General features: G+C 44.3%; 1 protein-coding gene across 1 annotated transcript in view; it reads right to left on the bottom strand.

The window, feature by feature from the left end:
- Nucleotides 1–6,631: 6,631 nt before the first annotated feature.
- The window catches only part of LOC311225516 (actin-histidine N-methyltransferase-like), an 80,817-nt gene continuing 64,801 nt past the window's right edge, over nucleotides 6,632–22,647 (bottom strand). The window contains 2 exon segments of the mRNA XM_084310832.1: nucleotides 6,632–9,365; nucleotides 9,494–9,728. Coding sequence (XP_084166958.1) covers nucleotides 8,511–9,365; nucleotides 9,494–9,728 — 1,090 coding nt within the window. The 3' untranslated portion in view covers nucleotides 6,632–8,510.

The raw sequence follows: 22,647 nt of genomic DNA on the forward strand, positions 1-22,647 counted from the left end.
ATACTGTGCTTCTCAGAAACTAAGCTTGACGATTCTGTAAAAGATCCAGAGATAGAGATTGAGAACTACTCAATAATTAGGAATGATAGGAACAAACATGGAGGTGGTGTCTGTATGTACATACACAAGGACACCAAATTCATCAACAGAAATGACCTGAATCATAAATCAATTGAAACTGTATGGGTGGAAATCCTATTCGAAAGGGCGAAATCCCTACTGGTTGGCACAGTCTACAGGCCGCCAGATCATAGTGATTTTTATGATACACTGGATGGGTGTTTAGCTGGAGTTGAGGATGTAGACAAAATTCTTATTGGAGACTGGAACACGGATATGCAACGAAAAGATGCACCCGTCTTCAAGTCATTCAGTAGGTTTTGTGATCTGCACGGCCTCAGCCAGCTAATCACCCAACCCACACGTGTATGTGAATCAACTCAGACTACCATTGACCTCATTCTGACCTCCGACAAGTCCAAGATCTCCAAGAAAGGGGTTATAGCATGCAGGTTAAGTGATCATTATATGATATTCTGTACCCGCAAAAAACTAAAACAAAAGGCTGGCTGCCACAAAACAGTCACATCTAGAGACCTTAAAACCTACTCTAGCGAGGCCTTTAACCTTGAACTGGAGAGCCTGGACTGGTCAGATGAACTCAATGGTACACTGGTTGAAGAAACATGGCTTGGTTTCAAAACCAAATTCTCAACAATACTAAACGACATGGCCCCCCTAAGAACCACCAGGGTAAAAAATCGCGCTGAGCCGTGGATGCACTCCGAAATACTGGCCGCTATGAAAACCAGAGACAAAAAATGCTCTGAGTTTCGTAAAAGTCAGTCAAAGCTTACTAAAAGCACGAGCAGTGAACTCCAAGCCCACGTGACTGAACTCAAACTAGAAAGAAACAGACTAAGAAACGACGTAAACTCCATGATCAAAACTGCAAAAAAGAATTTCATCAATGACAAAACTGAGGAAAACAAAAACAAACCACGTGAACTTTGGAAATTACTCAATAATCAACTAGGATGCAGTAAAAAACTTAAAACCAGATTCTCAAACATAAACATAAAAACGGACAACACGCTCATCACAGACAAGCTGGATGTAGCCAATTACTTAAACATTTTCTTCACAAACATAGCCACAACACTGGTAAACAAACTACCCTCCCACTCAGGGCTTTATGGGGTAGAACACATAGTAGCTTACTACAAAAACCTAGGGGTCCGCAAGGACGACTTCAAGCTGGAAATGGTAACAACAGATGAGGTACTCAATAAACTGAGCGCCCTCCAACCTAACAAGACCACTGGCCATGACAACATCCCCTCCAAATTCCTCAGAGACTCAGCAGCCGCCATCACCCCAATCATCACACACATAATAAACCTCTCCATAAAACAGGGACACGTCCCCAAGGACTTCAAAATTGCTAGGGTGACCCCTCTGCACAAAAAGGGCAGCAAATTAGACCCAGGCAACTACCGCCCTGTTTCTATTCTCACCTCCATCTCGAAAGTCATGGAAAAAATAGTCTACGAACAGGTCGAAAAGTACCTAGCGGAAAAAAATCTAATCTACGAATTCCAATCTGGCTTCAGAACATCCCACTCCACTGACACATGCCTTCTCTATTTGAATGACCACATCAAACAAGAGGTGGACGCAGGCAAATACTGCGGCATGGTCATGCTGGACCTACAAAAGGCCTTTGACACGGTCAATCACTCCATTCTGATTGACAAGCTAAAAGCAATTGGTTTTGATAGTCTATCAGTGAGCTGGATGCAATCCTACCTTGAGGGGAGGGAACAGATGGTGGAGGTAAACGGTACCCTATCCCCCCCTCTCACAGTGAGCTGTGGTGTTCCACAAGGAAGCATACTAGGACCGCTACTGTTCCTAATTTATGCAAATGACATGTCGTCAGCTTGTGACTGCAACTTGTTCCTGTTTGCGGACGACTCAGCCCTGCTGGTCTCTGACAAGAACAAGTTACAGGTTGAAAAAACCCTCAGCTCGGAACTAGGCAGAATCTGCATATGGCTCGCTGATAACAAACTATCATTACACATGGGCAAAACAGAGTCCATTCTCTTCGGTTCAAATAACAAACTCAGCAAGACCGACGGCTTCTCAGTTACAGTGGGTGACAATATTGTCACAAGGAAAGATGAAATTACCTACCTGGGTTCCATCCTAGAGGCTAATCTCTCCTGTGACAAAATGGCATCCAATGTAATAAAAAAAGTCAACCAACGAACTCGATTCTTGTACCGGATCTCCTCTCTGGTAAACAAGAACACCCTGAAGACTCTGGCAGGAGCACTCATTCAGGGGTACTACGACTATGCTTGCACCTCATGGTACCAAAGCACCTCAAAGGCGCTAAAAACAAAATTACAAACATCTCAAAACAAACTGGTCAGACTACTGCTTGACCTTACTCCTAGAACCCACCTCACCCCTGCCCACTTTGACAACCTAGGATGGCTTAGAGTAGATGACAGAGTACAGCAACTTGCAATGGGCCTGGTCTACAAGATACACTACACGACCAAGGTACCCATGTACATGGCAAAATACTTCCCAAAGGTCAGTGAATACCACGATCACAACACCAGAGGGAGCTCCACAAATCATGTTAAACCCAGATTCGGCTCAAATAAGGGACTAAACACGTTTCGCAATTATGCCACATCAATGTGGAACGCCCTACCCAAAGCTGTAAAGGAATGTGGATCACTACCCACTTTCAAAACCTCTCTCAAGAGACACCTACGGGAGACTGCAATTCAACACTGGCCCCTGTAAATATCCTAACCCAACCCCCTCCAATGTACAGTCATTTACCTAGTATGGTTTTGTCAATAGTCCAATGTACAATTTTGTTTGTTTGTACAGAGTCTCCCCCCCCTCAATGTACAGTTTTGCTTGTCTATACAGTGTGCCCCCCCCCCCCCCCCAACCACCTCCAATGTAAATTACCCAGTATGGTTGTCAATATCCCAGTGTACCCAACCCCCCCCACCCAACCTCCTCCAATGTACAGTTTCTACGTCAAATGTATATACTCCCTTTTCTTGACTCCTTCTATATCACAAACAGTACTGTATTTGCAAATCTGGTATGTCATAAATGTATAGATGTAGCAGTACTGACTATCTGTATGTCATGTATGTTGTGTATGTCATATATGTCTATATGAATTGAAAATGGGGGACCCTGGTGGAAACAAGACGAAAGTCTTTCTCTGGTCTGCATCCCCTTAACAATTGTGTGTATTGAGCTGTACTGTATTGTACCCATTCTGCAATCTGTTAATAAAGTTTTCAATCAATCAATCAATCAATCCTTCAGTGGAATATTAATGAATCTCCTTACATCCCTCACCACCTGCCTTGAGGACATCAGGAGCTGGATGAGCAGAAACTTCCTGAAGTTAAATGGCAGCAAAACTGAGGCCCTGCTCATCGGCTCCAAATCCACCCTCACCCAATCACAAAACACCCCGGTTCCAAACATCACCATCGACGGCTTCCCTCTACCCTTCTCCCCCCCCCCCCCCCCCCGTCCAGGTGTCATCCTGGACGGCTCCCTCTCCTTTGCACCACACATCAAATACACCACCCGGTCGCTTCTATACTTTAAGCAAGTGGCTTGTCCTTCCGCGTTCCCGTTTTGCGCTCTGATTGGCCACGCACATTTCTGGTCATGTGACATGTGCGCCAATCATGGGACGGCAAGTTTTTGGACGGTTAAGCTTATAGGCGCTCTTTCGAAGTTGGTTAAGGTTAGAGTTTGTCTTAGAGCAGGGCGATAGAACACCAGCCCTGATTCCAAACTCTAACCTTAACCAACTTCGACAGAGTCGCCTATAAGCTTAACCAGTGATAAACTAGGCGTTAGGTAGTTTGCAGGCTGTTAGACCCGGAAATAGGCGCAGAACTTGCCGTCCCACGATTGGCGCACATGTCACATGACCAGAAACGTGCGTGGCCAATCAGAGCGCAAAACGGGAACGCGGGAGGACAAGCCACTTGCTTAAAGCATAGACGCGGGACTGCCCTCTTTCACCTCCGTAATATCTCCAGACTCCGCCCATATCTGTCCCAATCAAACACTGAAACCCTGGTCCACTCATTCGTCACATCCCGGATCGATTACTGCAACGCACCCTCCGCTCATCCTCTACTGGACTTCTATAGTTGTGATTGGTTTCAAAAGTCAAAATGTTATATTTTCCCATACTGAAAGTATATCTTTATATATCTAGTATATAAGAGTTAAAGGTGCTATAGATCATTTGTATGTAGAGCAATCATTTAAAATGAATTATAATACATGAAGAGCTTTGAGGAATGTGCAGCATTAGTATTGCTTTCCCCCCAAAAGATCTATATGAATTTAACATTGAAAATTTTTTGGCAGGTCCAGAATGAATGTTTACATGTTGTGCGCATGTATCCCCTCCCTATACTTCCCATTTCCGCATGTGGAAATCACCGGATTAGATAAACTGGTGCAACATCTAGTTAATCTCATTTTAAATTTATATTTCTACCCATAATATGTACTTGAGTATACTTGCAATAAAGTATGCAAAAGTATTATTTCAATATATTTTAAGTGCAACTTTTAACACACAAAGGTTGAAATTTAGCACAGCTTTAGTACTTTAGTATTAAGATAAGATATTCCTTTATTGATGCCCTTGGGGAAATTCAGGAAATACATAAAGTATACAAAGTATTCCAATTCTAAACCGCTTTGAAAATGTAATTCCTATAATATTCCCTCTCCCCAGATCACCAGCAGCTCACCATAAACAATGACAGTATTAATACTTAAATAAAGTATTAATCGACCACAGCAAAAAATTTACATGTTATAGCCATAAGTAATATATTTACATATTGTATTGAAAATGTAACGTGTGCATAATTCCTATTAACGTTTTCAGAAAACCTAAGTTCCCCTGGTCGGGATCGAACCCTAACTTAAACATAAGCGTTAAACAAATGTTAAAACTAACCTTAAAACTAACTTTATGTTAAACAAAATTTAGAACTAACATCAACTCTTAACTATAAACATAGTTTGCTGTACCCAAAATCAGACTTTTCTTAGTGTAATCGGATTCCGGCAATTTTCTATCCGACAGATGTAGCCGTTATTTAGCACATGGCTCAAACATACTTCTGCTGGTCTGGGATCTGCAGATCCTCCGAGCTCCGCTGCAGGGTTTGAATCCAAAAGCTCGCCACATCCTTGTGTCCCTCTAGTCTACAGTAGACCCTTCTTTCTCTCCTTCACAGGTACATCTACTAGACATTAAAGTGAAACCTAAGCTCCTCTGTACTGCAAAGTCCGTGACCACTTTAAATTCAAGTGGTCTGACCGAGTATTGATAACATTTTACATATATATTTTTTTATATGATGAATGTGGGCACGGATATAAGGTTTTATTTCTATATAAAAACGATGTCTCGACTTAAATGATTTCAGTCGACTGACGTGGCGATACAGCGGCTCAGGAGGTAGAGCGGCCTTCTTGTGATCGGAAGGTTGCCGGTCCGATTCCTGCTCCACGTCGAGGTGTCCTTGAGCAAAAACAACTCATGGCATGGCTGTGAACGTGCAAGTGAAAATAACTAAAACGGTTCGGATGAAAGCGCCCTTATAAAAGCAGTCCCTTCATCATGATTCGAATAGTCGATGTAAATATATGACTTATGGCTGTAACATAAACATACATTATGCACCCCCCTCCCCCCCCTGCGTTGGATTAGTACTTTATTTACGTTTTTTCCGCGTCGACAACAAACAGCGCCTCGCACTCCACGGTCCCACGCATGATGGGGATAAACACTCGCATGACAACGGTCCTTTCTTCCCCGTGCCCCGGTCGCTCGCATTGCATATTAATAGGGAGAGGCCGGTGTATAATTCATGGAGCAGCCGGATTACTTAAGGAGAGAAGTGCTGGTCCCAGGCGGTCCCAGGGCTGGTCCCGTGTCCTCACGCTCGTGCTCCCAGCGAGCACTAACAATACCGGACATGTGCAGGACCGGCTCCCCCCCCCTCTCCGCTGCCCACCCCGACGCCACATTACAATAATATATTCAAGGATTAAAGGCTTTTTATCTCCGAGGCCCCATGAATTATGAATAGGGAATTTCAAAATTTAATTGCCCCGAATTAAATGATTCAAGATAATGTTTCTTTTTATAAATTCGTAATAGGGCCAGGGGGGCAAAGAAGGGGGGAAAATACATTAAATAGAACTCCACCCCTCAACAAAAGAGGAATAATGGAAGGGGTGGTGACCTCGTGCCTACATGAGGGGAGGACGAGGATCTGAAGTGGACGGGAACACGGGGGGGGGGGGGGGGGGGGGGGGGTGGACGTGGACATACTTGACTTGAAAGAACAACAGTACGCAGTGATGTGAGAAATGGATGAGATGAACTTTAATCTCGGGGCCGTTGGATTGTGGACAGCTGTGGTACCAAGTCCGGCTCGAGGAACCCCCCCCCCCCAGAACTACTGCATACGGTAAAGCTGGCGAGTTGTCTCGCTGTTGTCGTACCCCCCCCACCCCCCAGGGACGTCCGGTGTCCCCGGGTGTCTTCCAAGTGTCTATGAATGAATAAAGCTAGGAGCTGCATGGACTACGGTACAAAGGTCTGTTATAGAAAAGCAGCGGAGAGACTGAAAGTGTTACCAAATAAGCGTTTGGTAAAGTTCACGATTGCATAAAAAATACATACACACACTTGTGATGGAAACGGGACTCTGTAGCCGCAGAAAGACAAAAAAGTGAATACATCAAATGTGATACAAAACAGGCTTTTAACAAGTCACGTTGGTAATACACATAGCAGAAACTTTGAGTCTTTTTTTTTTTAATTTAATTTAATCCTAGGTTTTGGTCACATCATGGCATGCCCTTTTTGAACCCGGGGAGGACACGGGCGCCGCCGGCGTTTCGGGACCCGCGTTCGTCTTCCACGTGAGCCACGACTACTACCTCGACACGTTGCAAATCAGGTCCAGGAATTTCTGCCAAACTTTGAGGTCATTATTACTCAAGTGTGTTCAAAATAAAACAATGTGGGGGGAAAAGCTTGCTCCAGAGGATAATAAACCTTCCCGCTTCTCGCGTGTGGAGGAGTCATGTTCAAATGCTTTTTTTAAGGCCGTCAAAAACCAAAAAATAAAAATACTGCAGAAATGGAGTCATGAGTCATCCGTGTCCCGTTGAGGTGTCTTTCCTCCGTGTCCTCTCTATATATCTATATGGCTTTCTCGAGGGCAAAAAAAGTGTGACACAATTTCATCGATGATCAGATCCTTGGATAATAATAACCGCTACTCGAGGTACATTCATAAAAAGGAGAATTCTTGAGAATTTCATATCAAAGAATCAAAACAAATTCCACCTACGACATTCACGTCTCGTCTTAAATCATCAGGGTGGAAACTGTATGTAAACTGAAAATCTATGTTAAAAAGATAAATAAAAATGTGTTATCTGAACAAGTAGAACTGAAGACCACAACCCTCTTCTGGGACACACGTTGGGGGGGGTGGGGGGGGGGGTTCAAAGACCCGAGAGGCCTAAGAGGTCATGATGTACGAGATGTTATAAGTATCCAAGATTTAGTTTAAAAGATTATTCGGTTAACGGGGCCGTTCGTTCATTATTATGAAAATAATCATCACTTGCAACACTAGCTTCGATAACTAAACAGCTTTTCCCAACATTTCAAATGTTCTCAAAAGTGCACAGCACCATATTTCTTTTTTGGGGGTGGGGGGGGGGTGGGGGTGGGGGTGCGTTCCTTCAGTTGCTTCGCTTAAAATGCTATTCAGAGAGGAAGAGGAAAGTGCCAAACAGAAGGGAGAGAGTGGGCAGCGATGGCCTCGGCTCCACGGCACCAGCGAGACGTCGTGCCAGAGAGAGAGAAAAGCGATTGTCGACTCAAATCATACCAGACGTGTATTGAGACAAACTGCAGTAATAAACTGACCAAATCAAAGGATTAGATAGAGGAGGGAGATTTTTTTTGGGCTTTCTGGAGAGACAACATTCAACTAATTCAATCTTTTCTTTCCTCCTCCTCCTCCTCCTCCTCCTCCAATCCACCCAGAAGTGGTGGTGGAGCCAATTCCACAGCGCCCCCTGCTTTTCCTACCGTGTACTGTAGGGCTCTAAGAGTTTGTATTTAAAAAAAGAAATACAAGGGAAGTAAACCTGTGAATCATGCTTTAAAAAAAAAAGGGCTAGTTTTCATAAAATGACCAAAAAAAAAAAGGAAAAAAGGAACTCACTGCGCAAAATACTGAAGGCCAGTGGCAGCAGCTGACAAGGGTGGGGGGGGGGGGGGGCTGCGGAGTTCTGCAAATCTTAATTAAAATTTATTTCAGCTTCTTTATCTCAAGAGTCATTTAAGAGAAACAAAAATAAATAAATAGCATGTGGGGGAAAATCTATTCACTGTTCTCTTTGGGAGCGTCTTCAGTTCGTTCGGCACTCGGGATGACCGCCTCCACTTGGCCCGCCTCCGCCTCCGTCTGGCCCGCCTCCGCTTCAGTCTGGCCCGCCTCCGCCTCCGCTTGGCCCGCCTCCGCTTCCGTCTGGCCCGCCTCCGCTTTCGTTTGGCCCGCCTCCGCTTCAGTCTGGCCCGCCTCCGCTTTCGTCTGGCCCGCCTCCGCCTGGCCCGCCTCCGCTTCCGTCTGTCCCGCCTCCGCTTCAGTCTGGCCCTCCTCCGCTTCAGTCTGGCCGTCATTAGAAGTCTTACTAGTGTCCGATGTCGAGCCGACGCCTTGGCCGACCTCCTCTTGAGTCGCCTCCTCCTCGTCGTCGGCCACTCGTATCGGGCGAGCGTCTCCGTCGGGAACATCCGCGGTCGGGCTAGCGTTGCCGCCGTTGACGACACTTCTTCCACCGTTAAGGAGGAGAGGAGTCTCCTCCGTCGGTCCGCCTCCCTGCTCCACCTCCTCCAGGGCCACGTCGAGGGTCACCTCCTGGCCTCGCTCCTCCTCCACCTCCCCCAGGGCGTCGTCCAGGCTCATCTCCTGGCCGTGCTCCTCCTCCACCTCCTCCAGCTTGCGCAGGATGATCGGCAACTTGGAGTCGGCGTCGGCGTTCTCCAGCAGGGCGATGTCGCTCTCCTCGTAGCGAGGCACCGGAGCGCCCTCTTGCAGCTGCTTCAGGAAGTGCAGGCGCTTGGCCCGCCCGCTGGCGCACGCCCTCTCCAGGATCTGCTTCTCGGCCAGGCGGAGCTGGATGGCCACGCGGGAGTGCAGGGTCAGGTCCGGCTGTTCCAGCACGGAGCGGTCCTCCTGAAAGAGCAAAGACGACACACAAAACAAAACCAATGGCAAAAAATTCCAAATGTGTCAAGCTAGATTTTTGCACATGATGCGACTTTAACGGGAGAGAAGAAGAGAGAAGAAGAGAGCGGTCTGACCTCTGAGCTGCTCTTGTAGGTCTTGAGGAGCAGAGCGGCTCGGGTTTCCATGAAGGTCCACAGCTTGATCTCGTTGTCCCAGCTGACGGGGAACTCACTGTTGCCCAGGGTGAAGATCTTGTTGATGGCACGCTCGCCGACCAGGTAGTCCTTCAGCTCCTCTGGAGGGAAGAACGGGAGGGAAGGAGGGAGGGAAGGAAGGAGGACCACATTTTGGTCAAAGTGCACAATTTCTCTAGGGAGCAACAATTATAAATAGTTAAAAAAAATGTGATTCTTCAGTGTTTTCAGACAATCGTCATCAGCCTCCATCTCTCAGCGTCGTGTATCGTTTTGTGGATTATGGAGGCCGTCGCTCGGTGGAATTCTCAACTCCCACGATGTGCTTACTGGCTGAAACCCTATCTCCTCTCCCTGTGCATTCTGAATTACGGTACGTTGAAAGTCTAGGTTGTATCAAAAGGATGTTTATTCACCATAAACAAAGGTTCTCATACAGAATGAAATTAATTGAAAGTCTTTAGGTTCATCATCATCGTCGTCGTTTTACGTCCCTATTTTCCCACCACAGTGAGGTTGGACGGGCGATGACTCCACGCCACATTTTTAGTTTGTAGCTAGTTTTATACCTCGGATGCCCTTCCTTACAGGTAACCCCATTGTCGGTGAGGACCTAGCATTTGCGTATCCCCACGCACACACACAAGGCAGTGTGGCACCCTGTATCCCTAGGTAGGGAGGCTAGAGAGGGTACTAACACTTGCCCAAGGTGGACCATCAGACTAGTGGAGGGAAGGAGTTGTCTCTTAATTCTCCATTCTAGTTCGGCTTCCGCTAGAACTAGCCACTGCCCTGCTTAAGAAACAAAATATATTTCAGTGTTTTCGCAAACCTGGAAAATTATCAAACGCATACATTTTTGTATCCTTTCCAGAAAGAACCCAGGAGATGTCTTCAGTAATTGTCATTCCATGACGGGCTCCAAGGAGACCCAACAAGTTGGTGACACATGACACTGGAGAGGGGCTATTGGAATCACCGCTGTCAAGAGTGCGTCCGTCCATCTCTGCGTTTGTTAGCCAATGATCGCAGCCGATGTTTGTCACAATATTTGTCAGGCATAACTCGTACTGTTCTGAGCCGATTCAGATGAAACGTTGTACATTAAGGTCGACAGGGGGTCAAAGAGCCGAATTCCAGAATAGTGTTAAAAAGAAATCGGTCAACGATGAGTATTTTCATTTGAAATAATTACCATCTTTGTTCATTGAAATCAATAAAGTAGACTCAGATGGGGGGGATGGGTGTAGGCCTCTCTGCGACTGCCATTCTAGTTTCATCTTACAGTTAATTTTAATATTTGCTTAACCCTTTAATCGCCAAGGACGACTTAACACGTCATTCTCCGCCATGCGTAAACTGCCAATGACGTCGTACAGCGTCTTTGAGATCAATATTTCAAAAATCTGTCATGGCAATCATATTTCACCCACGGAGACTTGAGATCTCCTGTAGATCTCCTCTCAACTCTCCAACGGTTCAAGACCTCCATCTGGTGGCCGATCAGCGAATCGCCAAAACCGGTAGTGATGCGCCGGAAGTGGTGCTCGCCCATATTTCGTCCGGGCACTCGCTATCGCTAGCGGGACTCCATCTTGATACACTGGACATCGATCGGTTGCAAATAACTCGATAAACAACATGATTTGGACGCATATAGTATTATACAACCTGGAAATGGATCGCATATATCAACATCCCATAATAGCGATCTTTCTGCTCCACGCTGATCACCCAACGGTCAGCGGAAGCCACGGTGAGTTTCAGCGTGTTTGATTATTATTAACCGTATAATCTGCTCTGAAATGGAAACGCTTTACTCAACGCTTTTTAATTCTTTAAAATACAACAACTCTACTAGACTAGATAACCAAGTTAACATTCTAAAGACAGAGATCAAAGCAATGTACAGACAAAAATCGGAATTGCAAATACGCAGCACTAGACAACAGCAGTACTTCCAAGGTTCTAAACCTAGTCACCTATTAGCCATGCGACTAAGAATTAATGCAAAATTTGCAGATATAACTGCCATTAGGAAACAACAAGCTCTAGTAACAGAACCCAAAATAATAAACGATACATTCAAAGAATTCTACTCCGATTTATATAACTCAGAAACGACCTTTGATCAAGACAAATTAGACACATATCTTAATCAAATTACTCTCCCTAAACTTACGGATGAAGACGCTAAACAGTTAGAAGTACCGATCACATTAGAAGAACTCAAGAAGGCCATATCCGGAATGAAAAACGGCAAAGCTCCGGGAATTGACGGTATCCCATCAGAAATGTACATTTCTTGCTGGGACATATTTGGACCCTTATTACTAAATATGATCTTATACTCAGTCAAAGAGGGAAGCTTCATTGAACACCAAAATACCGCACTCATTTCAGTTCTTCACAAAAAAGACAAAGACCCCACTGAGTGCGGTAGTTACCGTCCTTTAAGCCTCCTCGGAACCGATGTCAAACTGTACTCTAAGATATTAGCCATCAGATTGCAAAAGCATATGACGTCTTTAGTTCATCCGGACCAAACAGGCTTCATAAAAGGTCGCCTGATCAATGATAACATAAGGCGAATACTGCACGTACTAGATACAGACAAAGAGGACATCACACCTAAGGCGATACTATCCCTGGATGCTATGAAAGCATTTGACAGGTTGGAATGGTCGTTTCTATGGGCAGTATTGGAAAGGATGGGGTTAGGAAAAGGTTTCATTGATATGATTAAAGTACTATACAAGGACCCATCGGCCAGGATTACAACAGGCACATTCATCTCCGATATCTTTCCGGTATCACGCTCAGCCAGACAAGGTTGCCCTCTTAGTCCCGGACTATTCGATCTATCATTAGAACCTTTAGCACAATTTATAAGACAATCCCAACACATAGAACCAATAGTAATCAAGGGCACACATCATAAAATTAGTTTATATGCGGACGACGTAATATTGTTCATGCAAAACCCCAACAACACATTGCCGCTTATACTCAAGTTGATAGAGAACTTTGGTGATTTATCGGGATTTAAAATAAATTGGCCTAAGTCGGCTTTTCTTCCTCTTAACACCAGTGCAAAAAAAGAGACAACCCTCCCAGGTGCGATACCCATGGTCAAACATTTCAGATGCTTGGGTGTGGAAATATTTCCCACCATAAGACAAACGGTGAAGCACAATTACACAAAAATACAGAACAAAATCAAGGACGACCTGGACAGGTGGGCAAAACTTAAAAACTCAGTACAGGCAAGGGTATCAATAGTTAAGATGGATGTATTACCAAGAATCAATTTCTTCAGCTCAATGCTTCCGTTACCTCCTCCAGAGGGCTACTGGAAAAGATTACAAACCTCCACATACAAATTTATTTGGAATAACAAACCACCTCGCATAAAAAGATCCACCGCACAGAGAAATAAAGCAGACGGTGGCATGGCAGTCCCAGATTTTTTACAATATTTTAATGCCTTCACATTAAGACCATTGAAGAAGATATGGTTTGACCCCGAGGCTTTGGTATCTTGGAGAAAATTAGAAGAAAACATAGTAGCCCCACAGAGATTGAAAGACATAGCATACACTAAACTTTCAATCAAGCATTGTGAGCGAGAATTTGGCCCAATAATAACCCATGCAATCAGGACATGGCGGGAAACACAAAGGAAATTTCCTAACCCTCAAGTATGGCATAATCACACTCCCATATTCAATAACAATGCTCTCTTAATGGGAAAACGACCTATAAGATTCCCTATATGGGAAGAAAGAGGCATACACTCATTAGGGGATATTTTTAATAACAAGGGCCTCTGTAGTTATGTCGAAATATGCATAAAGTTTAACCTCACCGAGTCCACATGGCTTTTTTACATACAGTTACGACTTTGTATGAGATCTCACGGTGTTCCATTACACATACCAATTGAACACCACAGATACCACAAATTTTTCTATGAAAGAGATACATTGGGAGGTTTTGTATCAGGTTTTTATTATCAATTACTAACGTCCTCGTATGAAACCCTTCAACTAGACAATGTCTGGAGGAGGGATATACCAGACCTGGAAAATGACTTTGATTGGCAAGGAGCCTGGGCAAATGTCCGACTTACATCAAGGAACCCGGATCATCAACAAATCAATCTGAACTATATTCACAGGACATACTTGACTCCTATAAGGCTGTGCAAAATGGGGCTTATACAAGACTCCAAATGCTCCCAATGTACAAATGGGGACGAAGGAACATTTATGCACATGTATTGGGACTGCCCACCAGTTAAGGCATTCTGGAAAGATGTGTCCCAACAATTATCAATACTCGTATTTTGGAATATACCTGTACACCCCGCGGTATTGCATGATGTTTTTGAGTTTGCAGTGAATCCACAACTAAAAAGATTGGTTTTATCGGGTATCACAGTAGCTAAAAAACTGATCGCATCACGTTGGTTTCAACCGGAAAAAATGTGCCGGAAAGTGTGGTTTCTTACATATCTCGATGTGATATATCAAGAAATATCTACAGCAAGAATTCTGGGGCTCAATGAATCCAAAATGTCAATGTGGTTAGAAGTGGTGGAGAGAATAAAAGCTAGCCTATAATGGTGGTGTCTGGTTAGGAGTGAGGGATAATGGAGGTACTATCCAAGAGGGGGTCCGGGAGGGGGGGGTTTGAGCTGGAGCATATGTGTGTAGGGTTTTAGAAAATAGGTATTAGGGGTATATTATATACTAACATTTATATAATTGTAACTTCGCTGGATATACACTGTATACGGTTAAAATGTTATTATTGACTATTTTTGTTTTATCCTGTTTCTGTACTTGCATATATTTTAACCACCTTTACTGAACGTTTCATTATACATTGTGTGTTGAGTACTGACTTTTAATAAGTTTTGTTTTGCAATAATAAAAAAAAATTAAAAAAAAAAAAAAAAAAAAAATCTGCTCTGATATATATATCGCCGATACTACATGAATCATTTAACGTCGGCCACGGACTTATAACCCCCCCCTCCGGTCACCAGCAGATGATGAGGCATGACGTTTAGGACCTTGTACAATTGAATTTTTTTATCTGACGTCAATCGGTATCAAACTACATTTGATGATCTAATATATGTATTTGTGGCTATAACTCACGTTCTATGGAATGCTGCAGAAAACGATAAAAACATATTTATACTTTAGACCATATTTTAGTATGAATGTGTGAATGAAAAAGTAGAACGTTGCTACATCCTAAACGATAGATACTTGATGTTGAATGGGCCATAGTAATGTCAATTTAGCAGTACAATTTAAAACGTTATAGCCCTGCAAAGAAGGGGAACATCTCCATAGACAAATAGAGCTGGCAGAGGACGGTATAAGATCAGAATAATCCCTGGCAGATAAACGGTTAACATTAAAAAAAATTGTAAATTTATCCAAAGCGACTTACAAGTTTTGTACGACAAGTCAGCAGGAAGGGTAAAATTGTACCGATATAGTCCAACTCTCTTAAGCTGCAACGTCCCTCATATGGGACGTTTTTCGGATTTTTTGCCACCGGCATTTTGGCGACCCCTAGTGGCTCGGGTGTGCATATTTTGTAATACAACATATATATCGAATTGAAGGCTTATTTGTTGCCCGTCGATAGCGTCAAAATCCGACAAAATCCGTTCAGCGGTTCTCGAGTTACATGCCGGTATTTGAGGCTTGTGCAAAGTACACGGTATTGCGCAAAATACCACTCCCGACTCAGGCTGCAGTAGTTCCGTCAATCTAGATCCGATCTCGAAAATGATTGTGGATCGTTGTAACCAATGAGTGTCGCTTTCCAATGATACCCCACATGGGGATCTAAATAAAAGATTAAAACACGAAAACAGGAAGATCAAAACAGCCGAATTGGGGTGCTCCAGTAGCACACCATGTTACCGCGCTCGCGCGGGACTCCGTGCTGCGTCACGGATCTGGTTGACTCCGAGTTCGATTCCCGGACTCGCCGTCATTTGCCGAATGTCTCCCCCTGCTCTCTCTCCCGTTTCACCCTGCAACTGTCGGTCATGCTTGACCAGGAAAGCGATAAACGCTAAAAAATAAAGTTAAAAAAAAAAAAAACAGCCGAATTAATTGAAGTCTATGTGAGAAAACTGAGTTTTACTTTGTACACAGTTTACCAAAATCACTCCTAATCACTCATTTCTGAATGGATCTTTATGAAATTTGGATATGTACTACATAAGGCGTCTGGATTTGTAAGCCATACCACCTTCTGGGGAAATACTACATCTGGACTACTAACTACTACAGAAAGACTTGAGTAACACGTTTTTTTACAACTCAAGTTCAGACCTATGTAACTATTACGTTAGCACTAAAAGTGAATTATTTTATCTGGAATCAGAAACTTCAGAATGTCATCTTTCAAAAGAGACCAGGCTCATGCATGTGCTATAAGTATAAAGTATGTTGTTTTGGTTTGCAAAAAAAGTATGCAGTCCTCAAGTTCAAGTTAAAAAATGTCCACTTTTCTGCCCGATACCAACCGATACCAATATATGCAGGGTTCCCCCCCCCCCAAAAAACGGAATAATTTCAGGTAATTAACATTACATATCTCTTGTCGTGGAATTAACACAACATTATGCATACTTTTGACAATAAATAAATTAAGAATTTGTTCTTACTTGCCTGGGTAAATAAAGGTTACATAAATGTAAAAAAAAAATAAAAATAAAAAATGAAAACAGCCTACAGATAATTTCCGATATTACATTTTAATGCCAATATCGGCCGATAATATCGGACATCCCTAATACAGATATACCGTCATTTTCGGACTATAAGCCGCGCCCTTTCCCCCCCATTTTTCGACCCTGCGGCTTATATAACGGTGCGGTTTATATGAGACTCGACGTGACCAAACCCAAAAATGTAAAAATCTAAATATTGCTTTTTTGACTGCATTGAAATGTTATTTATCCGTTCCCTTATTTGCTCAACTTAATACAACTTGTAAATGAGTTAATTCTTGTTATTTGTCCGACAGTATTGTGTCCCAATGCTAGTAATTACATATGGTAATTAAACATTAAAACACCTGCGGCTTATAGTCCAGTGCGGCTTATATGTACACATCATTCAATTTAGCTGCTGAGGCTTATAGTCAGGTGCGGCTTATAGTGCGAAAATTACGGTACATTTACATTTACATTTAGTCATTTAGCTGACGCTTTTATCCAAAGCGACTTACAAGTTCTGTACGACAAGCCATCAGGAAGGGCACAACTCTATCAGCTGAGCAACAATGTTCATCAAAGTGTTGAGTGCTACAGTGTAGGTTAGTTTATTAGGACAAGTGCATGACAGTACGGTTAGTTAGGGTTCGATTTTTTTTTTTTTTTTTTTTTTATTCAGATAATGGTTGAAGAAGTGCGTCTTTAGTTGACGACGAAAGATTGGACGTGATTCGGCTGTCCTAACTGGGGTGGGTAGTTCATTCCACCATTGTGGGGCAAGGACTGAGAATAGGCGACTTCTCTTTGATGACCCTCCCGGAGCTTGGATAGGAGTAGGTCTGAGGCGGCCAGAAGATGCAGAGCGTAGGGGTCTTGAGGGTGTGTAGTTAGAGACCATTGACCGGAGGTAGGCGGGAGCGGTTCCCTTTGCCGCACGGTATGCTAGGTCGAGGGCCTTGAAGCGGATTCGTGCAGCAATGGGGAGCCAGTGCAGGTCCCTAAGAAGTGGGGTGACATGGGCCGACTTCGGTAGGTTTGAGATCAGGCGGGCCGCTGCGTTCTGAATGAGTTGAAGAGGCTTAGTGGCAGTGGCCGGGAGGCCAGCGAGCAGTGCATTGCAGTAGTCGAGGCGGGAGATGACTGTTGATTGGACGAGGAGTTGGGTGGCTTCTTTTGTCAGGAAGGGGCGTATCCTTCTGACGTTGCTCAGGAGGAATCGGCAGGTTCTGGTCGTCGCTGCGATGTGAGCAGAGAAGTTCAACTGGTCGTCGAGGACAACACCAAGGTTCTTGGCGGTCGGGGACGCAGTCACAGCTGTATTCTCGACTGTGATTGAAAGGTCGGTTAGGGGGGAGGATTTGGCCGGCAGGTGGAGCAATTCTGTTTTGCTTAGGTTCAGTTTGAGGTGGTTGGACGTCATCCAGGCTGAGATGTCGGACAGACAGGCCGAGATCCGCTCAGAGACGTGGATATCTGAGGGAGGGAAGGAGAGGAAGAGTTGAGTATCGTCGGCATAACAATGGTAGGAGAAGCCATGAGACGTGATAATGTTACCCAGTGATTTAGTGTAGAGGGAGAAGAGAAGGGGTCCTAAAACCGAGCCCTGGGGGACACCCGTCCGCAGGGGGCGGGTGGCCGACAGGGTCCCTCTCCATGACACTTGGTAGGAGCGGTCATTGAGGTATGATGACAGCCATGTCAGCGCAGAGCCAGCCACTCCCATTCCTGCGAGGGCCGCAAGGAGGATCTGGTGGTTGACTGTGTCGAAGGCTGCAGATAGATCTAGGAGAATCAGGACAGAGGAGAGGCCTTTCGCTTTTGCTAAGTGAAGTGCCTCTGTGACCGCAATGAGGGCTGTCTCTGTGGAGTGACCAGTCCTGAAGCCTGAAGCCACGGTAGCTAAACTAACGTGAAGTCGATTGCTTGGTCAGAGCTAGGGCTGCAACTAATGACTATTTTGGTAGTCGACTAATCTGTCGATTATTTTTTCGATTAGTCGACTAATCGAAAAACAAATATAAAAAAAAAAAAAATTGCACTACCTATCTTTGTGAAAGTGGCTTCTCAGCTCTGGTCCAGCTGAAGACAGAGCAGAGGAACAGATTGGACATTGAGCATGACCTCAGAGTTGCTTTGAGACTCTTGTCAGGACCGAACAACATCCCCAGTTATCCCATTAGTTCCCCCAAACTTACTGTCGGTCTGTTATGTTAAACTAAGAAGTCTTCAGCTGGACCAGAGCTGAGAAGCCACTTTCACAAAGATAGGCCGAAAAAAAAAAAAAAAAAAAAAAATAATAATAATTAAAAAAATATATATCTATGACTAATCGACGCAACAATTCCTCGTCGAAGATTTTTTTATAATCGACGTTGTAGATTATGTCAACTAATCGTTGCAGCCCTAGTCAGAGCCCTGTTGGCCACCCAGGGTTCCAATAACAGCTAGCTACTAATGTTACCAGCTAGCCCGGTAAAGGCTGGCTTTAGAAAATGAGCCTTTGCAGAGCTATCCACAGACCATTCTTGCTATTCACTGCTGTTGATCGCTATGTGGATTTTTAAAGGCTGATATAATGATAGTTTGAGGCAGGAAAGGCTGATAGCAGATTAGTGAATCATCCCCCTCACGTCTGGGTCCATTGATGTTATTTTCATTCAGATATCTTGAAGTCAAGGGACCCCATTGAACATGTTCATGTCCGTGGCATTTTCCTCACATCACATTTAAACCTCCAGATTGCCAGACGACTGACTGCTCTACCTCCTGAGCCACTGTCGCCCCCACCTTTTTAAATTCAATAAATAAATGTGTAAAAAAAGATCCAAAGCAAACCTACTGGTTTTTTGTTCTCGTTGAAAACTCAATATCGATATCAATAACTAATATCAAAAATGCAATAACAGTACATTCTCGGCGGCCATTAAAAGTGCACTACTACAGTACACAGTATTACGACGTTCCATCATTTTGAGGCAAACGACACGAGATCTCTCCATCCCGCTCGGTCCGCTGGAGAACACAGCGTGTAGGAATAACACGACAGTAGAGAGTCACCCAGGTGGAACACGGGGCGACAACACCACCTCCGGGTCGACGGTTCAAACCCTGTTAGGCCCCCCCCCCCCCCCCCCCTCCTCCTCCTGAAGCCTTTAGCCCCCGCCAGGCTTTGATCCGCGGAGCTACGCGGAGCCTGGACCGCACGAGAGGGATGAGAGACACGCGGGGGGGAGAAAGAGAGCGAGAGAAAGAGAGCGAGAGAGAGCAAGAGAGAGCAAGAGAGAGCGGGAGAGAGAGAGAGAGACAGAGAGAGAGAGAGAGACAGAGAGAGAGACAGAGAGAGAGACAGAGAGAGAGAGGGAGAGAGGCAGAGCGAGAGAGACAGAGAAAGAGAGAGAGGGAGAGGGAGAGAGAGCGAAAGAGCGAGAGAGAGAGCGAGAGACTGAGAGACAGAGAAAGAGAGAGAGAGGGATAGAGCGAAAGAGCGAGAGAGAGAGCGAGAGACTGAGAGGGAGAGAGACAGAGAAAGAGAGAGAGAGGGAGAGGGATAGAGCGAAAGAGCGAGAGAGAGCGAGAGACTGAGAGGGAGAGAGACAGAGAAAGAGAGAGAGAGGGAGAGGGATAGAGCGAAAGAGCGAGAGAGAGAGCGAGAGACTGAGAGGGAGAGAGACAGAGAGCGAGAGACAAAGAGACAGAGAGAGAGACAGAGAGAGATGGAGGGAGACAGAGACAGAGAGACACAGAGACAGAGAGAGAGAGAGAGAGAGAGAGACAGAGACAGAGAGAGAGAGACAGAGAGAGAGAGAGACAGAGAGCGAGAGACAAAGATAGAGAGAGAGGGAGAGAGAGAGAGAGAGAGACAGAGCGAGAGACAAAGAGAGAGAGAGAGAGAGAGAGAGAGCGAGAGAGAGAGACAAAGATAGAGAGAGAGAGGGAGAGAGAGAGAGAGAGAGAGCGAGGGGGGATCAGAGCCCTGGGTGTGTATGCAGCACGCTACTCCTCCGTCGTGTCACATCTGTTAAGGAATGTAGTCGAGAGCACCCCCCACCTTTATGATACCCCCCCCCCACCCCCCACCCCCCACCCCCCTCCTCCTCCTGCAGAAAGGGGTTGAGGCCATTTTAAAAATTAACGTGCGGGGGGATGAGGTGAATAATACATCATCACGCGGTGGTCCTGAGGAGGAGTGCTGCCGCGGGAGGATGAGGAGGAGGAGGAGGAGGGGAGGAGGAGGATGAGGAGGAGGAGGGGGATGAGGAGGGGGGGGGGGGGGGGGGGAGGATGCACGGCCCCCGTGCGGCTGGGGATTTATGACACCGCCGCTGTTCTGCATACAGGCTGATGAATACTGCAGAGCCCCCCGGTGGATCGGTTCCTCCACACATCTGGTGGCCTGCCTTGATCAATTAACCACCTAAGAGAGTCTGTCCCTCTCTCTCTCTTGCTCCCTCTCTTCCTACCCCTCTCTCCCTCTCTTCTCTCTCCCTCTCTCTCTCTCCCACTCTCTCTCTCCCCCTCTCTCTGGTAATATAGGAAGGAAGCAGTCGCTTGACTAAGGTCTCTGTCCCTCCCTCTATCTCCCACTCACTCTCTCTCCACTCTCCACTCTCTCCCTCTCTCCCCTCTCTCCCTCTCCCCCTCTCTGGTAATATAGGAAGGATCAGTGGCTTGACGCAGGTCTCTGGAGGAGTGTTGCAGCAGAATGTGTTCCTGCTCTGCGACAGCGTTTGAAGGCCGTGGAGGAAGACTGAGCCTCAGGAACGGTCCTGGTGGCTGCTGTGTGTGTGTTCCATTGTGTACGGGTGTGTGTTTGATTGATTGAATGTATGTATGTATGTATGTGTGTGTGCGTTTGTTTGTATAATGTATGTTTGTATATGTGTGTTTGTATGTGTATATGTATGTGTGAGTTTGTATATATGTATGTGTGAGTTTGTATATGTGTATGTGTGAGTTTGTATATGTGAGTTTGTATATGTGTATATGTATGTGTGAGTTTGTATATGTGTGTGTGTGAGTTTGTATATGTGTATATGTATGTGTGAGTTTGTATATGTGTATATGTATGTGTGAGTTTGTATATGTGTGAGTTTGTATATGTGTATGTGTGAGTTTGTATATGTGTATATGTATGTGTGAGTTTGTATATGTATGTGTGAGTTTGTATATGTGTGAGTTTGTATATGTGTATGTGTGAGTTTGTATATGTGTATATGAGTTTGTATATGTATGTGTGAGTTTGTATATGTGTGAGTTTGTATATGTGTATGTGTGAGTTTGTATATGTGTATATGTATGTGTGAGTTTGTATATGTATGTGTGAGTTTGTATATGTGTATGTGTGAGTTTGTATATGTGTGAGTTTGTATATGTGTATGTGTGAGTTTGTATATGTGTGAGTTTGTATATGTGTGAGTTTGTATATGTGTGAGTTTGTATATGTGTGTGTGTGAGTTTGTATATGTGTGAGTTTGTATATGTGTATAATGTATGTGTGAGTTTGTATATATGTATGCGTGAGTTTGTATATGTATGTGTGAGTTTGTATATATGTATGTGTGAGTTTGTATATATGTATGTGTGAGTTTGTATATATGTATGTGTGAGTTTGTATATGTATGTGTGAGTTTGTATATGTGTGTGTGTGAGGTTGTATATGTATGTGTGAGTTTGTATATGTGTATGTGTGAGTTTGTATATGTATGTGTGAGTTTGTATATGTGTATATGTATGTGTGAGTTTGTATATGTGTGAGTTTGTATATGTGTATATGTATGTGTGAGTTTGTATATGTGTATATGTATGTGTGAGTTTGTATATGTGTATATGTATGTGTGAGTTTGTATATGTGTATGTGTGAGTTTGTATACGTGTATATGTATGTGTGAGTTTGTATATGTGTATGTGTGAGTTTGTATATGTATGTGTGAGTTTGTATATGTGTATATGTATGTGTGAGTTTGTATAGTGTGTGTGTGAGTTTGTATGTGTGTGTGAGGTTGTATATGTGTGTGAGTTTGTATATGTGTGTGAGTTTGTATGCGTGTGTGAGTTTGTATATGTGTGTGTGAGTTGGTATGCATGTGTGAGTTTGTATATGTGTGTGAGTTTGTATATGTGGTGTGTGCGTTTGTATATATGTGTGTGTGGTTTCTATATGTGTGTGAGTTTGTATATGTGTATATGTGGTTTGTATACGAGTATGCTTGTATATGTGTACAGTATGTATGTGTGAGTTTGTATATATGTATGCAAGTGTGTATATGTGTATATGTGAGTTTGTATATGCATGTGTTTGTATATGTGTGTATATATGTGTGTTGAATCTTCACCTTCCGTC

The sequence above is a fragment of the Notolepis coatsorum genome (genome assembly GCF_963971535.1).
Source record: "Notolepis coatsorum genome assembly, chromosome: 3".
Classification (NCBI taxonomy): domain Eukaryota; kingdom Metazoa; phylum Chordata; class Actinopteri; order Aulopiformes; family Paralepididae; genus Notolepis; species Notolepis coatsorum.